Source organism: Rhinolophus ferrumequinum, chromosome 10 (assembly GCF_004115265.2).
Source record: "Rhinolophus ferrumequinum isolate MPI-CBG mRhiFer1 chromosome 10, mRhiFer1_v1.p, whole genome shotgun sequence".
Classification (NCBI taxonomy): Eukaryota; Metazoa; Chordata; class Mammalia; order Chiroptera; family Rhinolophidae; genus Rhinolophus; species Rhinolophus ferrumequinum.
In genome coordinates this window covers 63,206,985-63,227,635 of record NC_046293.1, presented here as the reverse complement: position 1 = coordinate 63,227,635, position 20,651 = coordinate 63,206,985, and the positions used below count along the sequence as shown (strand labels likewise).

The 20,651-nt window shown below is 40.3% G+C and overlaps 1 protein-coding gene across 8 annotated transcripts in view; it reads left to right on the top strand.

The window, feature by feature from the left end:
* Nucleotides 1-20,651, top strand: part of GRIP1 (glutamate receptor interacting protein 1) — a 370,250-nt gene that overhangs the window by 117,661 nt on the left and 231,938 nt on the right. For 2 of the 8 annotated variants that reach the window (XM_033117400.1, XM_033117396.1), the window contains exon 1: nucleotides 12,216-12,435. The exons of 5 other annotated variants lie outside the window; for them this stretch is intronic. In XM_033117400.1, the coding sequence (XP_032973291.1) occupies nucleotides 12,381-12,435 (55 nt within the window). In that variant the 5' untranslated portion in view covers nucleotides 12,216-12,380. Of the gene's footprint in view, nucleotides 1-12,143; nucleotides 12,436-20,651 lie in introns of those variants that run through there. One more of the 8 variants, XM_033117401.1, reaches the window with a different exon arrangement.

Genomic DNA, 20,651 nt, shown 5'->3' with positions numbered 1-20,651 from the left:
GCATGGTGATGTGGCACTTCTCCTGAGAGCTGTCAGCCCCAGATCTTCCGTAAAAATCCATCTCCTTTTCATGGATCACCAGAGATGCTTTATTCAATCTTTGTTGTTTTTGTTTTTGTTTTTGTTTTTTTATCTTCTCTGAAATGAACAGATCATAAATCCTTTGCTAGATGTGATTTCCAAATAATGGTGATAGATGGCCTTGTCTTTTGTCTCTCAACAAGTTTGGCCCCGACTGTCATCACAGCAGTCGAAAGAGGTACATTCGAATAAGACAGCAGTGCCAAAAAAGAAAGTGACAACTTAGTGTTCCAGTCAAATTTCTTGTTTCGTTTGAACGTTCTCAAATGAGTGAGACTTCCTAAAGATTTGCACAAAATAAGCTCCTGACACAAGTGAGAAATTACAGTTGTAATGACAGAGAATTGACTTAATTTGCAGAAGTGACATAGAATCTGTGTCTGGCAGACGGGAATGGGATTACGAAATGGGACTCTGCAGTGATTTCCAGGATGCACTTGCTTACAGTTCTGCCTAGTGGTGCCAATGCTGAAATCCAAACCCTGCTGAGAGATTGATAATGGAAAACTGAAGGAGGGAGGAAGGGAAAGGACAGGGTGTGAATTTACTCCAAAGCTGTCATATGCTGTGAATTATATCAAATGGGTCTCTAATTTCCTACTTAGAAGATGCTCCCTATTGGGGGAGGAAAAAAGGAGATTTGATTGTTACTTTACAGCTGTGCATTTCCATCAGCTCTCCAGTTTATGATGCTTCCTGTAAGCAGTGAGTCTTAGGGGTTGGGGCACGGCCATTAGCATACACTTCTCAAAATAGTTCATCCTCCTGTGACTCCCTTTGGATTGATCAAGCCCTGGCCTGTCCCTCCCCAAACATATTCAGAGAGAGGATCTGTAGAAGACCTCTCTTCCTGGGGACTGATTTTAATGTCAGTTCTGAAAATAAAGCATTAGATGGGAAGCTAAAGGGAAGGTAGCTTTGGAATTAAAAAGTGCCAGTAAATAGAAATCTTTTATTGACCACTGGGACTCACAACCCAAAATATGGAAGAATGAGTGAGCAAGGGCATTCTGAAGGCATTGTAGAATTCCAGATGGGTAATATAGCCAACCATTAAAAACCATTCAGAAAGCTATACAACAAGAGAGATCAAAGTTGATGGCTCTATCTTTTGAAAGTGTAAGTATTTTATTAATATCTTATGAAAACTTGAAAGTAAACTTTTCTCCCTTTACTGTTAAGTAAATGTTTTGACTTTTTTTTTCTTTTTTTTTTTTCTTTATGGAAGAAAAATCTTTTTCCATGCGCCTCATATATGAAGCTTATTTCCTGTTGTTCCCCCGATGTTTGTAAGAGCTCTCTGTGGTCAGACTAGTCTGGGTATATTTGGAATTTGCTGGCCCTTAAAGATCTTCTGTGGCATTTTTCTGAAGCCAAGGGGTTTCTAAAATTTTCTAAGAAAACTCCCAAAAGACTGGAATCAGATGTCCAAGATGTATATTTGGGGAGAGGCAGAAAGCGAGAGGAGGTGTCTGGAAGCACATGGAGAACTCAGAAAAGGACCTGCTTACGAGAGCCCTCATAGCCAGTGTCCCCCAGAAGGTTCTGAAGCATCCTGACCCTTCAGGTGACCTCACACCTGAAACTTCACCCAGTCTATTCCAGAATGGTGTATGCCACACACATGCAGTGCCCACCCCCCAAACCCCACACCCAGCTCTTGGTTAATATAATGCTTCCTAAAATGTCTGTTTATTCAACTTCTCTAGTACAACAACAAGCCAAAGAAAAAAAGGTCCAGAGATAGTGAAGACTTCCTGCAAGTGAAAAGGGCTGCCAGGACTCACTCCCTGGTGCCGAGGGGCTTCCATTAGTGTGGCTCTCTGGGCACACACGTCTGAGAGCGGCAGCTGTTTTGTGATTAGTCCTCAGCCCTTTATGTCCCAATGTCTATTAACTACCAGGGGTGCCAAAAACAATGTATACACATGACTAGTATTCATCTTTGGTTATCGGTATATTGAGTATTACAATTTTAATACAGTTTTTTCCTTTCTTAAAATGTGCATACGTTTTTTGGGGCACCTTCTGTATATACTTTGAAATAGCACATTCCTGTTCTCCCCCTCCTTTCCTCCTATGCCTCATTCATTCATTCATTCATTCATTCATTCTTTCATTCTTTCATGCAAGAAAAAAATGTGTCAAGAACCTACTGTTCTCCAAGTCCTGAGACCCCAAAATGAAGACTGCCTGTGCCCTTCAGAAGCTTTCAGGCCCCTGGGGACTTGACCATCATTGCTCCAACGTACAATGGGCAATGAGGGGCAGGAATGCCCTCAACCACAAAATAGGGTCATAATAGTCCCTCCTTCAATGAGGCTTAAACTATGCCCAGCACATAAGGAGCGCCATGTAAGTGCTAGCCATGCTGATGGTAACGGCAATGATGACAATGACAATGGAAAAGTTGACAACAGTCATCTCGACCAATTGGCCTAATGGGTCCCCTGAATTTCTGGTTTCTTGTTGACCTGCCACTAGATACTCAGGTAAGGCCTTGCATTGCTGTCAGCAGAGTCTTTTTCATAAGCAATGTAAGAACTTCGAGGGGCCTCCTGCAAGTTAACCTTCCCTGTCCTGTGATGGGAGGCTGGACTGAGGTCTTCTCTAGCCCACTGGCCTCAGGTTGGTCACCTGGTCAGTTCCAGACCCGCTGCCTGAGCCCTGCACTTTCATTTCTGATCTTTTGCCGCCCTCTAGCTAGTTGCTCCATTGAGCAGCCAGAATGCAAAAGCAACCCCATTCTTGCTGGATCACAGGGCGCTCACGGGACTATGAGAGAGATGCCTATGAGAGAGAGAGACAGACCCAATTTAGGATGTCCCTTTACACTGACTTCTTTCTTCCCCCCTCGATTCTGCACTTTCTCCATCTTATAACCCTTTTCCCCCTTTAAGCATTGTTAAAGGAATGTTTCCTCTTTTAAAGGAAACACCTTGACTTTTTTTGTCAGAGTCAGTGATCAGTGATTGAAAGTGTTTGCTAAACATCCCCAAGGAGCCCTTTAATGTTATTTTCATGGGGGAAAAAAGTGAAAAATAATGGACACTATTTTTTTTCTTAAGTGAGCGAGAAGGACCCCTCTGGGGTGTGGTAATGAGCTTAGGAAGACAGGATATAGTTAGTAGAAACCTGTGAGATTTGATAAAACGTGAATTTCCTACAAGAAAAGCACAGAAGGAGCAAGACATTTCTCCCCCTTGTTTCCTGAGTCTCTTCTTATATAACTGTATTATAAAAGGGGCGGACTCTGGAGCCTCCTATTTTTTTTTTAGGACACACATACATGCACACACACTTTCACATATCCATACATATATATGTATATCTATACTTACACATATATGCACATACATAAGTATTGGAATATTATCATTTTCATAAACCCCTATACTCTCTGTAGGGCACGTTAAAATTGACAAAGTGCTTTCCTATTTTTTGTCTCATTTGTTCGCCACAGCAACCCTGTGAGATTGGTGAATTCAGTATTGTAATAGAATGGCTGACCTATAAGGGATTTTAGAGAGACAACCTCCTTATTTTACAGATCAAGAATCTGAAGCTTAGAAAAACTATTAGTCAAGACTCCTCTGATCCCAAGTGATAGAAACCCAACTCAAACTGAATCAGCAAAAGGGGGACAGTACAGACAAATATAACCAAAAAGTCCAGGGCTTTGTGGCTTCAGGAATGATGGATCTAGATGTTTCAACATCTCCAGAAATCTGTCACTCTCCATCTTTTGACTCTCTTTATGTCCATCTCGGCATGGTTCAAAGGCAGCTTCTCCCAAAATGGTGATAGGATGGCAGCTCCAGGCTTACAACCTACCACTCATGGTGGAACAAGAATATCTTTCTACTTTGTAGTAGTTCTGCCCCACATCCCGGGATTGCCTCTCATCAGGCCATCTTTATGACTGCCAATTTCTAGACCAATCCTTGTGGCTAAAGGGATGCTATGCCCCGGTTGGTCAGACCTCATGCCCCTCCCTGGAGAGCAGCTGAAAGGAGCACCCGCCTTGCTCACACCACATGGACTGAGACGAGGTCCTCAAAAGAAAAATCAAGGTGTTAGTATTCTTCAAAGCGGGAGGGGAGCCTTGAGGCTGCATAGGCGTGGTAACTTACAAGGCTACCTGGCGTTTTCTGTAAAGTGATTACACAGTTTGTTGGTTAGAATTGTGGATTGTATGTATAATGTTCTAAGTGGCAACTTCCCCCACTAATGTGCTTTTCCAGGAGAGGCACTGGATCTTGTTCACCTTTGTACCCACAGGGCCCATTGTAGAGGCTGAGATAAAGGAGGTTCTCAGAAACTTTTACCCGGGATCAAATGACCAGTCCGTAACTACATCCGAACATTAATCTGGGGCTTCTGTCTCCTCAGGACCTCTTTCAGTTCTGCCATCCTATTTCCCATGTGAAATTTTCCTTTTTCATATTTTCCACCATCATTTCAGTGTTACTTGATTAAAATACTCGAGTGGGTGGTGGCATTTGCCACCCAATTATTGTGTTCTTCATATTACTTAAACACTTGAAAAAGTTTGTCCATTTCATTATATCAGCTATGATAATTATCTCGCGACTTACCTTTCCCTCATTTTATTTAAATTCTTTAGATGTCCCTGTATCTATCGGATACCTTAAAATATTGTCGATTCAGTTTTATTTGAGTGAGTAAAGTGTGTCAGAATCGAGGCTGTGTTGTGGTAGTTTGCTTGTTTTTAATGTATGCATTCTTACTATGGAAAGCTTAACTGCTATATTCGCAAAATGAAAAGCTGTCAAAATAACAGCTAAAAGAGTAACCAGGTCAATTTGGAGGCTAATTGTTATAGAACAAAGCCCCCTTGAAGATAAAATTACAAAGTTTTTTAGCCATATGTTACAGGATATAGAAACTTTTAAAAACAGACACATCCTGCTGGTACTTTGGAGATACATTGTATCCTTAACAGGCTGTCCTTTTGCATTTTGGATCAGAATGCAACTATTTGCTACTTTCCTCATTCACAGAGCCAATTGAAAGAAAGAACTCCTTTCAATTTTAGCATCTTTTACTTTGCCTTTTCCTCGTTGCTCTTGCTGCCTTTGATTGCAGTGAAAAACTAGCTAAGCTGTGTGTTTCTTCAGATTTGGAGAACAGGGTCCTTATGAATCATCTTGTCAGAAGCACCAGGAATCAATCCAAACTGTGCTCTGGAAAGGAGGGCACACACACACATTGCTTTTGTTTTCTCCCCCCTTCCCAAACAGGCTGTTCTTTGAAAGGATTTGCTCTTAAAATGGCAGAGCTTTTTTTCTTTATTTTTTCTAATAGTCATTTGCTAACTTCATTTTTTGTAGAAGAGCTTTAGAAATAGTATTGCTTCTCAAGCAAGTCCATTGGAAGGGGAACCTCCAAAATTTATATTTCAACAAAAAGTATTGAACATGTGCTAGGTGCAGTTCTAGGCAATGAACAAAAAAATAGACCCCAAAATCTTGCCCTTGTTAAAAAAAAAAAAAAAAAAAAAAAAACAAGCTTCAGGGGTGGGGAGGAGGCGGACAATAAACAACTGAAATAGATAGCATATCAGATGGTGTTGAGTGATCTAGGAGAAAATAAAGCAATAAAGGGCAATAGAATGGGGTGGAGGGGGTGCCGGAAATAACTACTTCATCCAACTCCTCTTTCAGAAATCTGGTTTCTTTCCTTGATCTTACTCCATACGGAGTACAGCACCACTCCTCATGGTTGGCCTTTTGTATTTCTTGCCTTCTCGGTAGCATATGGCCCATAGATACATCTTGGAGGTGTGAGAAATGACCGTCCCTTTAAGTCAGCTTATGCTCCTAGAGTTAGTCTTTTTTTAAATTTAATTTTAATAACTGTAGCACCTCTCCTATTAGATGTCTCACTTTTCTTTTTTCTTCATGTAATGTACTTATCAGCAGGTGATCTGAAAGTTGTTGGTCACAGGTATTTGGCGTAACTTGGGCTGTATGTTGTGCTGATGCATGAGATTATTTATATAAAAGTACTCTTTAATTTAACTCTGAAAAGAACAAAATTTGACTAGTTCTAAAACTTGAAAAGTAATGCTGCCCCCATAGAACTACTCAGATATTGATTTAAAAAAAAAAAAAAAAAGAAAAAGGAGGAGGAGGAGGAGGAGGAAGAAGAAGAAGAAGAAAAGAAGAAGAAGTATTAGTCACTGATTCTGGCATGAGTTAGCTGTATACCCAGTGTCCCAGTGCCTAGAACAAAACAATCAATAAATGTTTGTAAGAGAAAACTCCTGTGTCAGTGAGTTCATGGAGGGGGAACAGGCATGATTTGGGGGATAAAATGAGGAGCTAGAATGGATTAGGTTCAAGGGTAGTTTGAGATGTTCACGAAGGGCATCCACAGATATGAGAATCAAAGGTGGTTTGGAATGGAAACAAAGTTGAAGATTGAGATTTGGGAGTCAAAGCAGGGCGCTGATTGCTAGAGTCCTGGACGTAGATAAAATACTGTAGATGGAGGCCCAGATGATGTAACAGAACTTGGAATTCTATCATTTAGAAGTAGAAAGAAGAGGCATAAGAGCGGAAACACATTTCAGGAGTTGAAAAGGAGAGATCACTTCAAGCTGTTGCAACCATGGAAGATTTCACGGAGAAAGGATCATTTTGGTTGTTAATCCCAACCCCCTCCTTGAGAGTCTGGGCTCTGTAATCAAATGCCAAATTATATTATTCTATTCCCTACCAAATACATACTGTATTTCCCCGAAAATAAGTCCCCGCCGGACCATCAGCTCTAATGCATCTTTTGGAACAAAAATTAATATAATTAATTATTTTACTATAAGACCAGGTCTATAATATAATACAATACAATATAATATAATATAACATAATATAATATAATACCAGGTCTTATATTAATTTTTGCTCCAAAAGACGCATTAGAGCTGATGGTCCGGCTAGGTCTTACTTTCGGGGAAGCATGGAAACCTTTGGTATTCTTTGTTTTAGGCACTTTACACAAATAACTCAGTTAATCATTGAAATAAGCCTAGAGATGATTTTTTACCATTTTACAAATGAAGAACAGAGATGTTAACAAACTCGCTCTAGGTCACACAGCCATTTCGTAGTAAGAGCAGGATTCAAAGTCAGTCAGTTTGATTGTGAAGCCTGGGCTTTTGGCCACAGCACCATCTTCTCTCTATGTAAAGCCTCAGTGAATCATTGGCTTGAACCTGGGCATTTAAAGGGATAATTTCTGGTAGGTTCCTCTTGTACTTCATTTGTCAGTTTCTACATATCCCATTTCTTAACATTCCCCATCAGGTGCTTTTAGCTGAAGAAATGTCTCAGCTTCTTACCTTGGTGGAGCATTCCTGGCCTTGTCGTGTTAACTGGAGGCAACTTTTTCCCTTGGCACCATGAAGGGCATTAGAGTCCCGACTGGATAAGCAAATAACACATGGCGTGTGCATTTTGCCCACCCTTTTCTATCCCAACACACCAGAGGCTCAGAGCCACTAAGTGTTTTTTAATCACCCCCGATTTGTAAGAGGATGCCCTAATGACGTTTCCTAAAGGGCATCATTACTTCTACAAAAATGTTTTCTCATAAAATATTTGTAAAAAAAAAAAAAAAAGTCTAATGAATCTTGTCTTGGGCAATTACACGAAATCTCCACACCTCTGTTAGTAAGTTAGGTCTTGCTTTTCCTGCTTCTCATAGTGACAAGTTCTGTTGGGAGCTTGATCCTAATGTGTGTGCTCACCTTGACACACCATTTGAAGTGGCAGTCAGTGGCCACAAGGATTGCAACATGTTTGAGGCTCACAGTGGCTCTCAGCACCTTTGAAAAAGAAACTGAAAAACAGTTATTATAAGCTAAGGGTGAGTCAATGCAATTGTCCCTAAGGAGCTGAAAAGTGGTCCTGGGGACATTTTAAGATCTTCATGAACGTTGTGTTCTAAAATACCCTTAAGACTTGGGGTATACATAACAATTTTTAACTGTGAGGCAGAGAATCAGTATTCAGTACTCGCCAATTCAGGATGCCCTGTGCTGTTTAAATAATGACCTAAACATGTTAAGTGTTTTAAGTCAACTGCATTCAAAGCAAAAGATAGGTAAATAATCAAACAAACGGGATCTGGCAAGTGTATTTTGAAACAGATTTACAAAATCCGTTGAAACGAGGAAGAAGGTACAAATTATTTCAGTACTGTAATCAAATTGATTCTAATGATATAATAAATAGTGAAGGTGTTTAACATGAAAGTAACCCCGTTATTTTGATTTTGATTTTTTAACGAATTCCCCAGGTGTAGGTATATGGCAGGCAACTTGTGGTTTATGACGATGCTTTCTTCTTAAGAATCAGAAGAATCTACAAACAGCAGTGTTTATTTTGGGTAGGAGATGTTATCCAGAAGAATGGATACAATGGAGGAAAATCAAGAAGATGAGAAAAATTAAGACTATGGTAACTGGTGTGTGTTTGGCAGCAGGGGTTATTTCCTCCTGCTGATGGTGCTGTGGAATCGTTTTGAAAACGTAGTGGAATCCTTGAGCCAGTCTGAAGGGTTTTTGTTTCTTTTTGGTTTTTTTGGTCTACATTCCCAGGACCCGTCCTGTGATAAAATTAGTACCATACTGTCATTGGCAGTTATATGCCAAGTGTTTAAAACAAGCATGACAAAGACACCAACCAGTCAGAATGGACAAGCTGTCCAGTCAGAATGGACTCCTGCTGCAAAAACTTGATTCGTAACAGTCTGGTACCTCGAGGTACCTGTCTTAACTGCTTGCTGTTTCTGGTTCCTTCTGGTCACAGTGGTTCTGGACACATTTGCTGTGCTTCAGAGGGCCATGGACACTGCTGGAGAGAAAAGGAAGTTGAAATGATCGACTCAACTCTAGATTTACTTCCTGTCATAAAGAGTAACTGCACTTAGAGATTCTTGGCTAACATGTTGGAGGCTCAGAGTTGCTTTTGAATTTTTTGTGTGTAATTGGGACAATGTTTTCTCTAGGTGGAAAAGGGACACAGTAAAAAAGCAAAGAGAAGAAAGAATATTCAGCCAGGGTGAGAAGCCCTGGATTCTTTCCTGTTGTTTACCACTTACTACTATCTGAGTGACATTGATAGAAAATGCTCTCTAGAACCAGGGTCCTTATCTGAAACAAAAACCCGTAACAAAATGTCCCCAGTGATGCATTATGTGTGAAAGTGCTTTGTAATTCCTTAAATTCTGTGTAAACACAGTATACTTGTACTATATCTTGGGGAAACAAATATTTTAAAGAAACCCTGAAATAGGAATTATCATTTTAAGGGAATAATCAGCACTGAATCCAGCAAGCCCATGTTTTTATATGTTGAGATTTTGGGAGTGTTTTGTTTTGTTTTGTGGTGTTTGTTTGTTTGTTTGCTTGTTTGTTTTTGGAGAGAAACAAACCTCATGAACTAACTTTTCTCCAGATCACTTTGGAGCTTACTCAGATCTGTAATTGTACCATTAGACTCCATAGCCCACACTTGCTGATTCTCAAAGAACATGTTGTAAAGTTTGAATTATCTCCACAGCTGAGCTACCATAATTAACGTGGTTGATTACAGGGTCCCAAAGACACATGCTTGTAGTAAATCTGGTGGCTGAGAAATGTAGGTTGCTGCCCAGTGGTAGCTTTGGTAAGGGACTGTGATCTGTTTCCACCAGTTACCTTAGCCACTTGGGACCTTTGTAAATTTTGGTCCCAAGTCAGTAAATTTTGAGACAGAAAAACTTGCACTTCTGGAAGGCATTTTGCCAGCACTGGAGTTCATGATCTGAAGTTCGGCTTGAATCAGGGGAAACAAGAAGAACTTAGGGCAAGAACTGAGCCGGGAATAGCTCCCAGGGAAATCTCTGAGGACTAGAGAGGCTAACATGGAAGATGACAGGAACACATGGCAGATTCCTTCATTTCCTGGAAAAAGGCGACTCCAGGATGACTTTATTCCTGTAAGATTCCCCTAAGCCTGAGTGGGCTGACAGGAGACTTATGGATTGGCAGCCACAATATCCAAAGAGACAAAATTACAAAAAAAATCCCTTAATTTGAGCCTCCTAGAACTTTTCAAAGGGCTCCAGGATGAGTTTTTTTCTTTTGCCAGAAAAATAGGACATTTTAGTAGTTCTAAAGATCTTTCTTAGAACCAGAAGACAATCTTTTAAGAAAATTGAATGTTCTAGTAAAAGGGGAAATATTTGATCATTTTAGCCTTAAGGAAAAAGCAAATTAGATCTGAGTAGGCATAATACCAGGGGGTCAAGAGACTCCTGTATGATTTTGAGTTTTATTTGAATAGACATTAATATAATGGGCTGAAGTGGTGATATTCCATGGGCAAGATTTTACTAATGCTGTATGACAGCTGCATATTCCGAGTGCCTGCATTTAAAGATGTTAAATTCAGAACAGGATCTTTAAAAGAGCCAACTATAAATACTCATCTCACTTTAACTAATAACCCAATCTCTAGCACTAAGGTATATTTCTTTTAGAGCAAAAAGTATCAAGGAGCCTAAAATATTGCAAGAGATGACTTAATAGAGATGCAAATGAGATGGGTTGAAATTCCAAACAGAGTTAGGCTAATTGGGACAATTATAAAAATTTGATTCTGCAATATAATCCGTTTAATGTACTCTCCTATTGATCAGAGGTGGCTGACTGCTTTTGCTAGACCGTCCTTCGTAAGGGAATTCTGTTCTTTTCAAAAATCTTGGAAGTAGATACTTGTGATATTCAGTTATTTTTCACCCAGAAAGTAATTTTCTATTGCACCCAAAATAGAAGGCATATATGCATTTCACTATCAGTGGGTTGAAACTGTTTGACTTCATATGGAATGTATGAATGAAAAGGAGAAAGATTTACCGCTAAATGTGGAATATTGGACGTTACATTAGAAACTCATAGCTTGAAAGATTTTCGTACAGCCTCAGAGTAGAGAATAAGACTCTGAATAATTCATAGAGCCCTAGAAATATTAATCAAATAGTTTGAACAGTGATAATAGCTTTTCATTTTGATTAATCATTTTTTTTAAAGTTCCTGACCAACTGTATTTTTTTTTTTAATATTTGTGTTAACTCTGTGGGAGATTCTTGGATTGTGATTAAAATTCTAACCCAAATGTTAGCTTGTATTCAGTATATAGTGAGTAGACGGGTGCTGGCAGATGAAGAAATATGTTCCGCCTTCTTGTCGTTTTGTGAATGGATTGTGAAGCGTTTGTTAATTTGTTCTTCCCTCCACTGGAGCAGATAACTCACAAATATCTGCTATGTTGCAAGACTGTTTTATTTGCGTGAGAAGAATGGTTTGGGGGTGGGTTGCTTGGGACATAGAATTAATAAGGTATGTTAAAAATGGAAATGCACAACCTTATTTGCTTTTATTCCTGGAATCTTGAGAAGCAGTTCCTGACTGTGCTGCTTTCCAGCCAAGTCCTTTTTAGGAAAAGGTGATTAAAGGGGCTGGGACTCCATCTGCCTGGTCTTCCCAGAGCCCTTTCCCTTAGTCCCTCTTGCATTTCATCTCTAAGGGTAGACTTCCTCCAGCCCAGTAGCTTTATAAAGTACCAAAATGGTCTGTCTTTCTGATGCTATCAGAGAACTGCTTCCCTTCCACAGGCAAAAACAGTATTCTCTACTGAATCCCAAAGATAAACTGCCTCCTTCCTTTGCCTTTTTGTTGTTGTTGTTCTTGTTGTTAAAAGAACATAGTAGTATATGCTACACCCATTTCTTCCTAAAGTAAAGCATTCCACTTGCATTTCCAGTTAAATGAGACACATCAAGCCCACGGACTCATGGGGACTTAATGCAGAGACGGAAAGGGGAGGGGGCGGCTGAACTGGCTGCAACACATAGCCCTTTGCCTAAAACGGAACGCATTGCTCAGTGCTGGGTGTTAGATTTATGGAATGACTCCTCTCCCAGCGCTGTCCCTGCTTGTCTACAATTTGGTGCTTTGTTGCTATCGAAACAGCCTTACTTTCTAAGCCATTGTGATCGTGCAGGGGGAGGGGGCTGTGGTGGGCAGGGGTGACAGGAGTAGTGAATGACACAGCTCTGCCCGGTGACATGTGGCGGACTTCTGCATCAGCCGAGAGGAATTAAGCTTTGTCACTCCCCACCGGGACTACCTTTCTCCTGGTATGTGCGCGAGGAATTCATATGCTGCTGCTGCAGCCACCCGAGCAGAGTCCTGAGTACAGTTTGCCACAGGAAAGCAGTGAGCAAGAATGATAGCTGTCTCTTTTAAATGCCGCTGTCAAATTCTGAGGCGACTTACTAAAGGTACCGTGGTTTCCTTGTTATTCACTCACCGAGTCGGGTGCGGTAGCCTGTAAACACAGTTAGGTGGTTTTTACTCTCAAATATGACTGCTTTTTCTCAATTTACTATCAGGCAACAAAGAACTCAGTGAAATATGTATGGATATATATATATGTACAGGTAGACTCGGTATTGCTTTCCTTCCTTACATCCTGGTTCTGTTCTCACTGAAATCACGAACCCGGCGTGTATGTTTTTTTGTGTGTGTGTGTTTTGTTTTTTGTTTTTTCTTTTCTTTTCTTACCGACCTCATTCATTGCTGAGAAGAAAATGTGTTTGGGTCCGGTGCTGAAGTTATTACGGGAAACCATGGTTTTGCTCGCTGATGAACCGGGCAGGAGACGTCCAATGTGTGTGACTGTCTTACCCGTGAGACGTGCACTAAAGGCAGCTGGCAGCTTCAGGACTCGCACAGCTGGTGAATCCACAGAATTATTGTTCCTTCTATTAATTTCCAACATCGTATGAGCTTTTCCCCAGGACGGCTTGCTTTATTTATTTATTTATTTATTTATTTATTTATTTATGTATTTATTTTACGTGTTAGAATTGCATGTTCAGAAATGTAGGTAATTGGAAGTGCTTTCCTCCTAGGTGATATTGAGGAAGTTTATTTGAAAGTAAGAAGGATTGCTCTGCGTCTTATCATCAAGAATTCCTGGCTTGAGATTGTCTCTCTTAGAACTCTAAAATATTAACTGAATCTCTCTGTCATGTTTAAAATAGGCTTTCCTTTGAAATCACTCTACCTATGCCATCCCATTTACTTCCCAAGCCTCTATTCCAAAGTTAGTGAATGGCTGCTCCCCTTAGGTGTGTATAGCTGTGGGAGCCTTCTCGCTTCATTTCCTTTAAAGTGAATCTTCTTTAGAGAGAATTTATTATTTCAAAAAAATTAACAAAACTTTACTCTGGGTAAAAGTGTGTAGCTGCAGGCACCTTTCTTTTTTAGCCCATAATATAGAGCACTGTCAAGTAATTAATGGATGTAATTATTCTCCAGAAGCTCTGAAACTATAAATATGTTAATAGATGCTATCTCTATCAGTTTAACTTGACATATCAGAGTTCTTTGATCACCAGCAGTGCAGCTAAAAATGCAATTAATATTTTATTTGGCAGAGGAATGAGCACAAAGCACATAGTGAGAAATAGATTTTGAGTCAATAATAGGAAAGAGAATACTATAGCCTAACTTACCGAATGCATTTGCAAGTTGTTTGCATAGCAGAGCAAGTCCTTTAAAGGGTATTTGCAGGGGTGGCGGATATAGAAGAAACTACCCATTTTAAATTAGGCTGTTAGCATGGAGCAGTAAATTCTGTTTTACTTTATCTTCTGCAGTTGGTACAAATGTACAATTTCTGTTTATGAATCTCTATTAAAAGACTATTCTTTATGTGATGGCTTTGACCAAGACTTCTAAAGGTCTCTTATTCTATAAGGTTCTTAGCTGATTTTAGCATTTACTTATCTTGATGTTGAGAAGTTGATGCTTCTCTTACATTATAATCATGAAACAATCAGTATTTTCTCTTCATGTATACCAGAAATTCTTTTATAAATCTTACATAGTAGGATGAGAGGAAGGAAACCCAAGCAATTTTTAGTGCTTACAAATATTTTTAAACTTTTTCCAGTTTTCTGAGTCTTATGGAAGCATCAATCTCATGAAGTCAAAGGAAATTTACGTGTTTCCTAAGACAGTTGTTAAAAATCGAGAAAAATGAGGAAAGTGTTGATACCTTCTTTGTAGTTGGTATTTCATATTTCCCCCCCAAATATTCATATCGGCTCTTTTCTATTTGGTATTTAGCTAAAGACTGCCAGTTGATGACTAAAATAAAATCTCTACGTGAAATCCATTGGCTATCTGTCATTTGTCTCCTCTCAGTGCTTGACTGGATGTTCAAATGTTGGCCCGGATGTACCTGAGTAGGAGAACACCTTGCCTGGCCAGCCCCCTACAGGCCAGTCAAAGTCCAAGGCCCACCAGCCTACCTGTTCCCAAGGGAAATCATTGAGTTCCAGCACCCCTCCCCCTACCAGTGGTGCTATTTTTCTTACGCTGTAGTACTGAAACCAAGAAATACATGTACTTCCGATCTTAAATGCCCCTTCTTTGTTTATTTGTTTGTTTGTTTGTTTGTTTTGGGGGGCGGTAGTGTGGATGAAATTTCTTTCCTTTCCCACCCACCCTACCCACACAACCCGCACACCCTCAGCCTCACCCCCAAACAGGCACATTTCTGTATCTCTTCATACACATGAGGGCTGCACCTAATACGTCTCCTTCAAATATTTAACCCATCGCCCTGAACGGAGTAGTAGGTCCTCAGCAGCTGTCTACTGAAATGAATTGGATTGACCTCATTGAAAGTGGTGGGTCTGCTGAAGTTTCTATGCGCTCTCAGTAAATCCTTCAAGTTCTTTATGAGACCCCTTATGGCTAGAACCTCACCAGAGGAGTGTGTGTGGGGGTGGGGGGGGCATGGTTTCATATTTCTGAGACTACTTGGCTATTTGTGGTTGATGTCATCCACAAGAAAAAGCAGTATGGCAATTGCTATATCTTTTTAATTCTCTTAAGGAGAAAAGAATGTAATTAAGGGGAAACTATTTTCTCCATGCATCCACATTCTTAGTATTTTGCTTGTGTTTTAGGTTTCTTTATTCAGCTATTGCCCATTTAACAAATATCTATTGAGTACCTACTATGTGTTCCAGGCAATGCCATGTTTGCACTGGAACGCTGGGCTGGAACATTTTATAGGGGTAGCAAGCATTTTAAAATCAATATATTTCTCACTATAAGTAAGTTCTTTATCTGGGAAATGATTTTCAAAGATCTGTAAAACTTACATCTTATAGATAAATCCTCTGATCACCCCACATAGAAACACGACCCACAGTAATAGGACAGAACATTTTAGGTGAACTTAGCACTTCTCACGCTTAGGAATTGAGTCTTTTTTCTTATTAAGGCTTCAAGAACTGTTTCTATTTGTTTGCCTTATCAGCCCCCTACCAAGGTGGAACAAAAACAGGAAAGGAGCCTTTACTCAAAAGGCCTGCCCTGCCATTAAGACAGGAACTTGGGGCCACTAACAGACCCAAACTCTCAAATGTATTCTTTTACTTCTATTATTGAAATCTACAGGAGAGATGTTACTTTCTGCCTCTGTTCTTCCTCCCTTCCTCCAGAATTAGACTGTCTACTGATTGCCTAGCCTTGGAGCCAAATCCAAAAATAACATTTTCTCAGCTTTCCAGCCACATCTGACAAAGGAATTTTCTTGAGTGAGTAAAAGGAGGCTTCTTGGCACCTCCCTTCATAGCTGCTTACCTACCTCCCTTCATAGCTGCCCCTTCTCTGCCAGGGGCTACAGTAACTCAGCAGAAGTGAGTATGTTTTCCCAGAAGGGAATATATTTTCATGGCTTTTACAGGTTTTGTTCTTTTTCTCATGTCATGATTGTGTCATTTCTTTTTCCTTGAGATTGGATGGGTTCATATGCAAAGAATCACTTTCTGTAGTGATACCTGGTGTCACTCTACTTCTTTCTCAGGTGACACTGTTTTTATTAATAGTTCAAAGATCTGAACTTTCGTGCTCCACTGGCAATGGTATTTTCCTTTCACCAGCTTTACTCTGTCTGCCAACATCAACATCAGCCAACAAATATTTACTGACATTCCATAGGGAGCATGAATGTGGTTACCTTTCACTCCTTTTGTTTTGTTTTGTCCCCTGATTCACCTTATTTCCCTATCTTCTCTTTACCAGCCCAAAAGTCGTGTCCAAAAATCTCTGTCTTCATTTTAGCATAGTTTTCAAAATTATTCATTATAGCTGGCCTCCATGTCATTTTACTTTCTACTTGCCTTCTCTTCCTGTTTTTGTCCAAACACATATGGAATAGAATAGTATTAACTATCCCTGCTCTTTTCCCTTCAGCTTACTACTGGCAGCTCTGTTGACCTGAGTTCCAGTGGGGTATCTGAGTGAGATATCTGTAGCTGGCTTCTAGCAGCTCCCTGCTGTGCATTCCTTCTTTCTCTCTGCCTCTCGTCCTCCTTCCTGATTTTTTTCCTCCCAACCTCTATATCCTTCCTCTTTCCTGCTGCCTGGGCATTCAGGGGCTTTGCTTATCCACTGGCACTGAGCAGGTTGAAAAGGCTTTATGTTGATCACAACCACACGCCCTCTCTTGCAGTCTTTGCTCCTTACACTGCCCCTGCTCATGGAATCATCATGCTTGAAAGGAAAGGTCAGACATTAATCTCGGACTTGTCTCCTGAGAGAACTGAAACTCAACCATCTTAGACAGCCAGCAATCTTCATCTTAATTCTCTCCAACAGGAACAATCTCACAATGTGTCTGATAACCTTTCAAAGGGTTATTCAAGTAACCTCTGAGTCCCTTTCAACTCTTGGTCGCTCATCTGCGGTTTAAAACTTTTTCTATTCGGAAATTCATTTTCTATGTATAATCTCAGTCAACTTCAACAATGCATTTACACTTTTTTTTTTTTCTGTCTGAATGGAAGAGGAAGCGTATTTTCTGTCTCTTCCCTTCTGCGACATTCTTTTAAACCAAGAAATTCTCTGTCATCACTGAGGTCAATGTCATTGTTCTGAACACGATTGCTCCTCTTCTGATAGCCTCCCGTTTTTCTGCTTAGGTCCCTCTGCACTTTGCCATCCGTCTCTGTCTGGTCGTGCGGCTCCTCCAGCAGTCTCCTCTAATGGCGCCTCATCCACTCCGTGATATGATTCAGAATTGATTATCATCTGGGTTGAGAATGCTTTCTCTCTGCTGGACCTCATTTCTCCTGTCTCCCCATCCTCATTCCTTCCGCTAACCCTCACTGGTCTCCTCTGTCAGATCCTGCCATCTGGAACAGCTTGACTGTATATCTCCACCTCATTAACTTTCCATCCCTTTTCAAATCTCACCTGAAAACATATCCTTTCTCCTTTGCCTCTACCTCTTCATTTCATCCCATCAAAGCTAGTTTCTTTATCATTCCGGCTTATAAACTTCTAAACATACCATGCACTGAAGAGTTGTTTCACAAGATGTGCTTGTCCTATTTTGTTGGAGTTTGATGTATTGCTAGGGAAAGGGGACTATGTCTCTCACAAACAGAGAGACCCCACCTGAATAGGGGATCTGTAACGGGATCTCAGGCAGGTGGGTGTTCTCCCACAAGCACAGCTGATGGTGACGGGGATGGAGTTCTTGCTGCTCCTAGTCCAGTGCTCCGAGGGAGTTTACATTGAACTGGGGCTTGGAGCACGTTACTGCTAGTATTCTGAAGCTTTTGGAAAACGGCCGAGACTTATCAGAGTTGCAGGTTTATTTCTCCCCCATCTTCGGGATGGGAATTCTGGTGGAATATTTGGTTATCCCTCGTATAACCTCCTATGAACAAGAAGGCGTCCATGCCCTTCTGATGGGACTATGGCTGATCGGGAAGGAAAAGCTGGTTTGTTACTGGGACAGGAAAGGCCACTTTAGGATAGGTATGTTCATGTATTAACCTGTACACTTTGGGAAAATGAGACCCAGTATTTCATTTTTGCCACCCTTTTTTCTAAAGTAGGAGACGGGGATGGGAAGCATGGACCTGCCCAACCAAGGCTACACATCACTAGCCCCTGAGGAGTCCATCTGGTACAAGGGAAATGAGAAGGTGTCTGATCCTGTCTCATCCCTTCTGTTTGTCCCTGGGGAGCGGAAAAAGGAAACGGAAGCTCCTCGTTGAATCTCAGCTTCCTCACCTACAAATGGAAAATCAGATGTGAAAACTTTTATGTGGTTTTATGCTCAGGTTAGCTATAAAAGCATAGTTTAATTTTGATTTTGCACTGCGACTGATTTATTTCAATTTTTTAAATCTTAGTAAATTCACTTTATTCTGGCAGAAAACTTATTTTTGGTAATTTCCCACCATTTCAGAGAAGGCAAAATATGGTATTCTGGTTATTTCTAGGAATATAAGGGAACAGTCAATGTTTAGATCCTTCTTTCTTTTTCTCTTTTTTTATGTAGTCTCATGGCATTATTTTATTCTGTACCTGAGAATTATATGTGAAACTAAAAATTAATAATCTGTGCCTTATTAACTCTATAGAAGAAAATGTTTTGTGCAAAATTTTATTTGTAATTACTTTAAGTTTTCATACCACGTATATCCAAAAGAAAAATCATGCCCCCGATTTTTATAATTTTATGTGACTTCACCTTTCAAAGGCAAGAGGATCTTTGACCTTGCCTTTACAACAGCAATAAAATAAAATGGTTTCATATTTCTTAGTCAGTGGTAACCACCAAAATTCAGAAAAAGCTTCTTGGGTTATTAGAAAATGGGGGGAAATCTTCTTAATAATTCATACTAGATTATTAAATAGCTGAATAAATGAAAAAAGTACAATAGTTAACATTTGTACTAAAAAAATTTTCTCTCTGATTTTCAAAACAAAGGTGAATTAGGAGAAAAGGTAAAACTTCACATCACTAAAGATATGTTCCCGGTGTTATAATGGAATCCATTGTGTAGGGGATGGGGCAGGAAACAAGTTGACTTACAATTAATTCTAGTCCTTTTTGGTAAGAGTTGAGGTTATACTATATATGCAATACATATTTTTGCCTTACATTTTCTTCTTAAAATTATACCCATTTCTGCACACACTTGCCATAGGAAAATGTTACTGTCTCTGTAGTATTCCACTACCATAGTTAACATAGCTCCCTAGTTTTTTTTCCAAATTTTTACTCTCATAAAGGATGCTTTTGAGCATCTGAAAGAATTTTTGTGCTTTTTAAATTGTTGCCTTAATGTTTTTTTTTACTTTAAAATCTTCTGATATTTATTTCCTGAGAATTGTATTCAGGATACATAGCCTACACATTTTCTCATAGGCATTTCTAAGCTAACAAAAATGGCACAAAGAACAACAGTGAGGGAAACAGCATTTGGATGCAGTAATATCCAAAAAGCAAAGCAAAGATGGTATTTCAAACGGGAGAAGGCACAGCCTTCAATGAGAAAGAGAGTGAGAAAGAAACAGCCATTTGCTTTTGTAAGTCGGTCATTGCTGACCATTGAGAAAACGGTTTCAGCAGAGTAGCCATGTCCACAACCAGACGATAAGGGTGGTAGGCATACCTAGATCCCACTCTTCTAAGGTGAACAGTGAAGTGAGGCTACCGCCGGGCAGTAGCCTCTGGGGATAGAAGGGGCAGGCCGCAGGGACTAGGGAAGGGTATTATGGGATAGGAGATATCCGAGCATGTTTTTAGGTCTAGAGGAAAGAGCCAGCAGAGAGGTGAAACTGCAAGATGCAAAACCAGAGGAGGTTTGATTCCTAGAGCAAGGCCATGCAGGGTGCGAGGGGTGAGCACAGAAAGCAGATGGAAGCCAGCCTGGGCCAGCAAGAGGAACACTTCGGTCATAGAGGTGGGGAAGCATAGGAAGAAAGGTTTTTGAGGTAGACATTAAGGAAATTAACCTAACTTGACTTTCTTAGTAAATTAGAAGAAGATTCTAAAAGCTCATATTCTTTTTTTTTTTTTTTTAATTTTATTGGGAAAGGGGAACAGGACTTTATTGGGGAACAGTGTGTACTTCCAGGACGTTTTTCCAAGTCAAGTTGTTGTCCTTTCAATCTTAGTTGTGGAGGGTGCCCTTCAGCTTCAAGTTGTTGTCCTTTCAGTCTTAGTTGTGGAGGGCGCAGCTCAGCTCCAGGTCCAGTTGCCGTTGCTAGTTGCAGGGGGCGCAGCCCACCATCCCTTGCGGGAGTTGAGGAATTGAACTGGCAGCCTTGTGGTTGAGAGCCCACTGGCCCATGTGGGAATCGAACCGGCAGCCTTTGGAGTTAGGAGCATGGAGCTCTAACCACCTGAGCCACCAGGCCGGCCTAAAAACTCCTCTTCTTACGAGCTGCTAATCCAGGCGGGGCTTTCTAAATTTGTCTCCGTATTGGAATCACCTGAGGAGCTTAAAAAATAATGGCAGCCCCAATGGTGTCAACCCCAGAGATTGTGATTTAATTGACTAGGGGTGTTGTCTATGCTTTGGCAATAAAAAAAATAAAAATAAAAAATAAAAATTTCCAGATGATTCCACTGTGCAGATGATTTTAAGAACCACTGACCTAACCATTT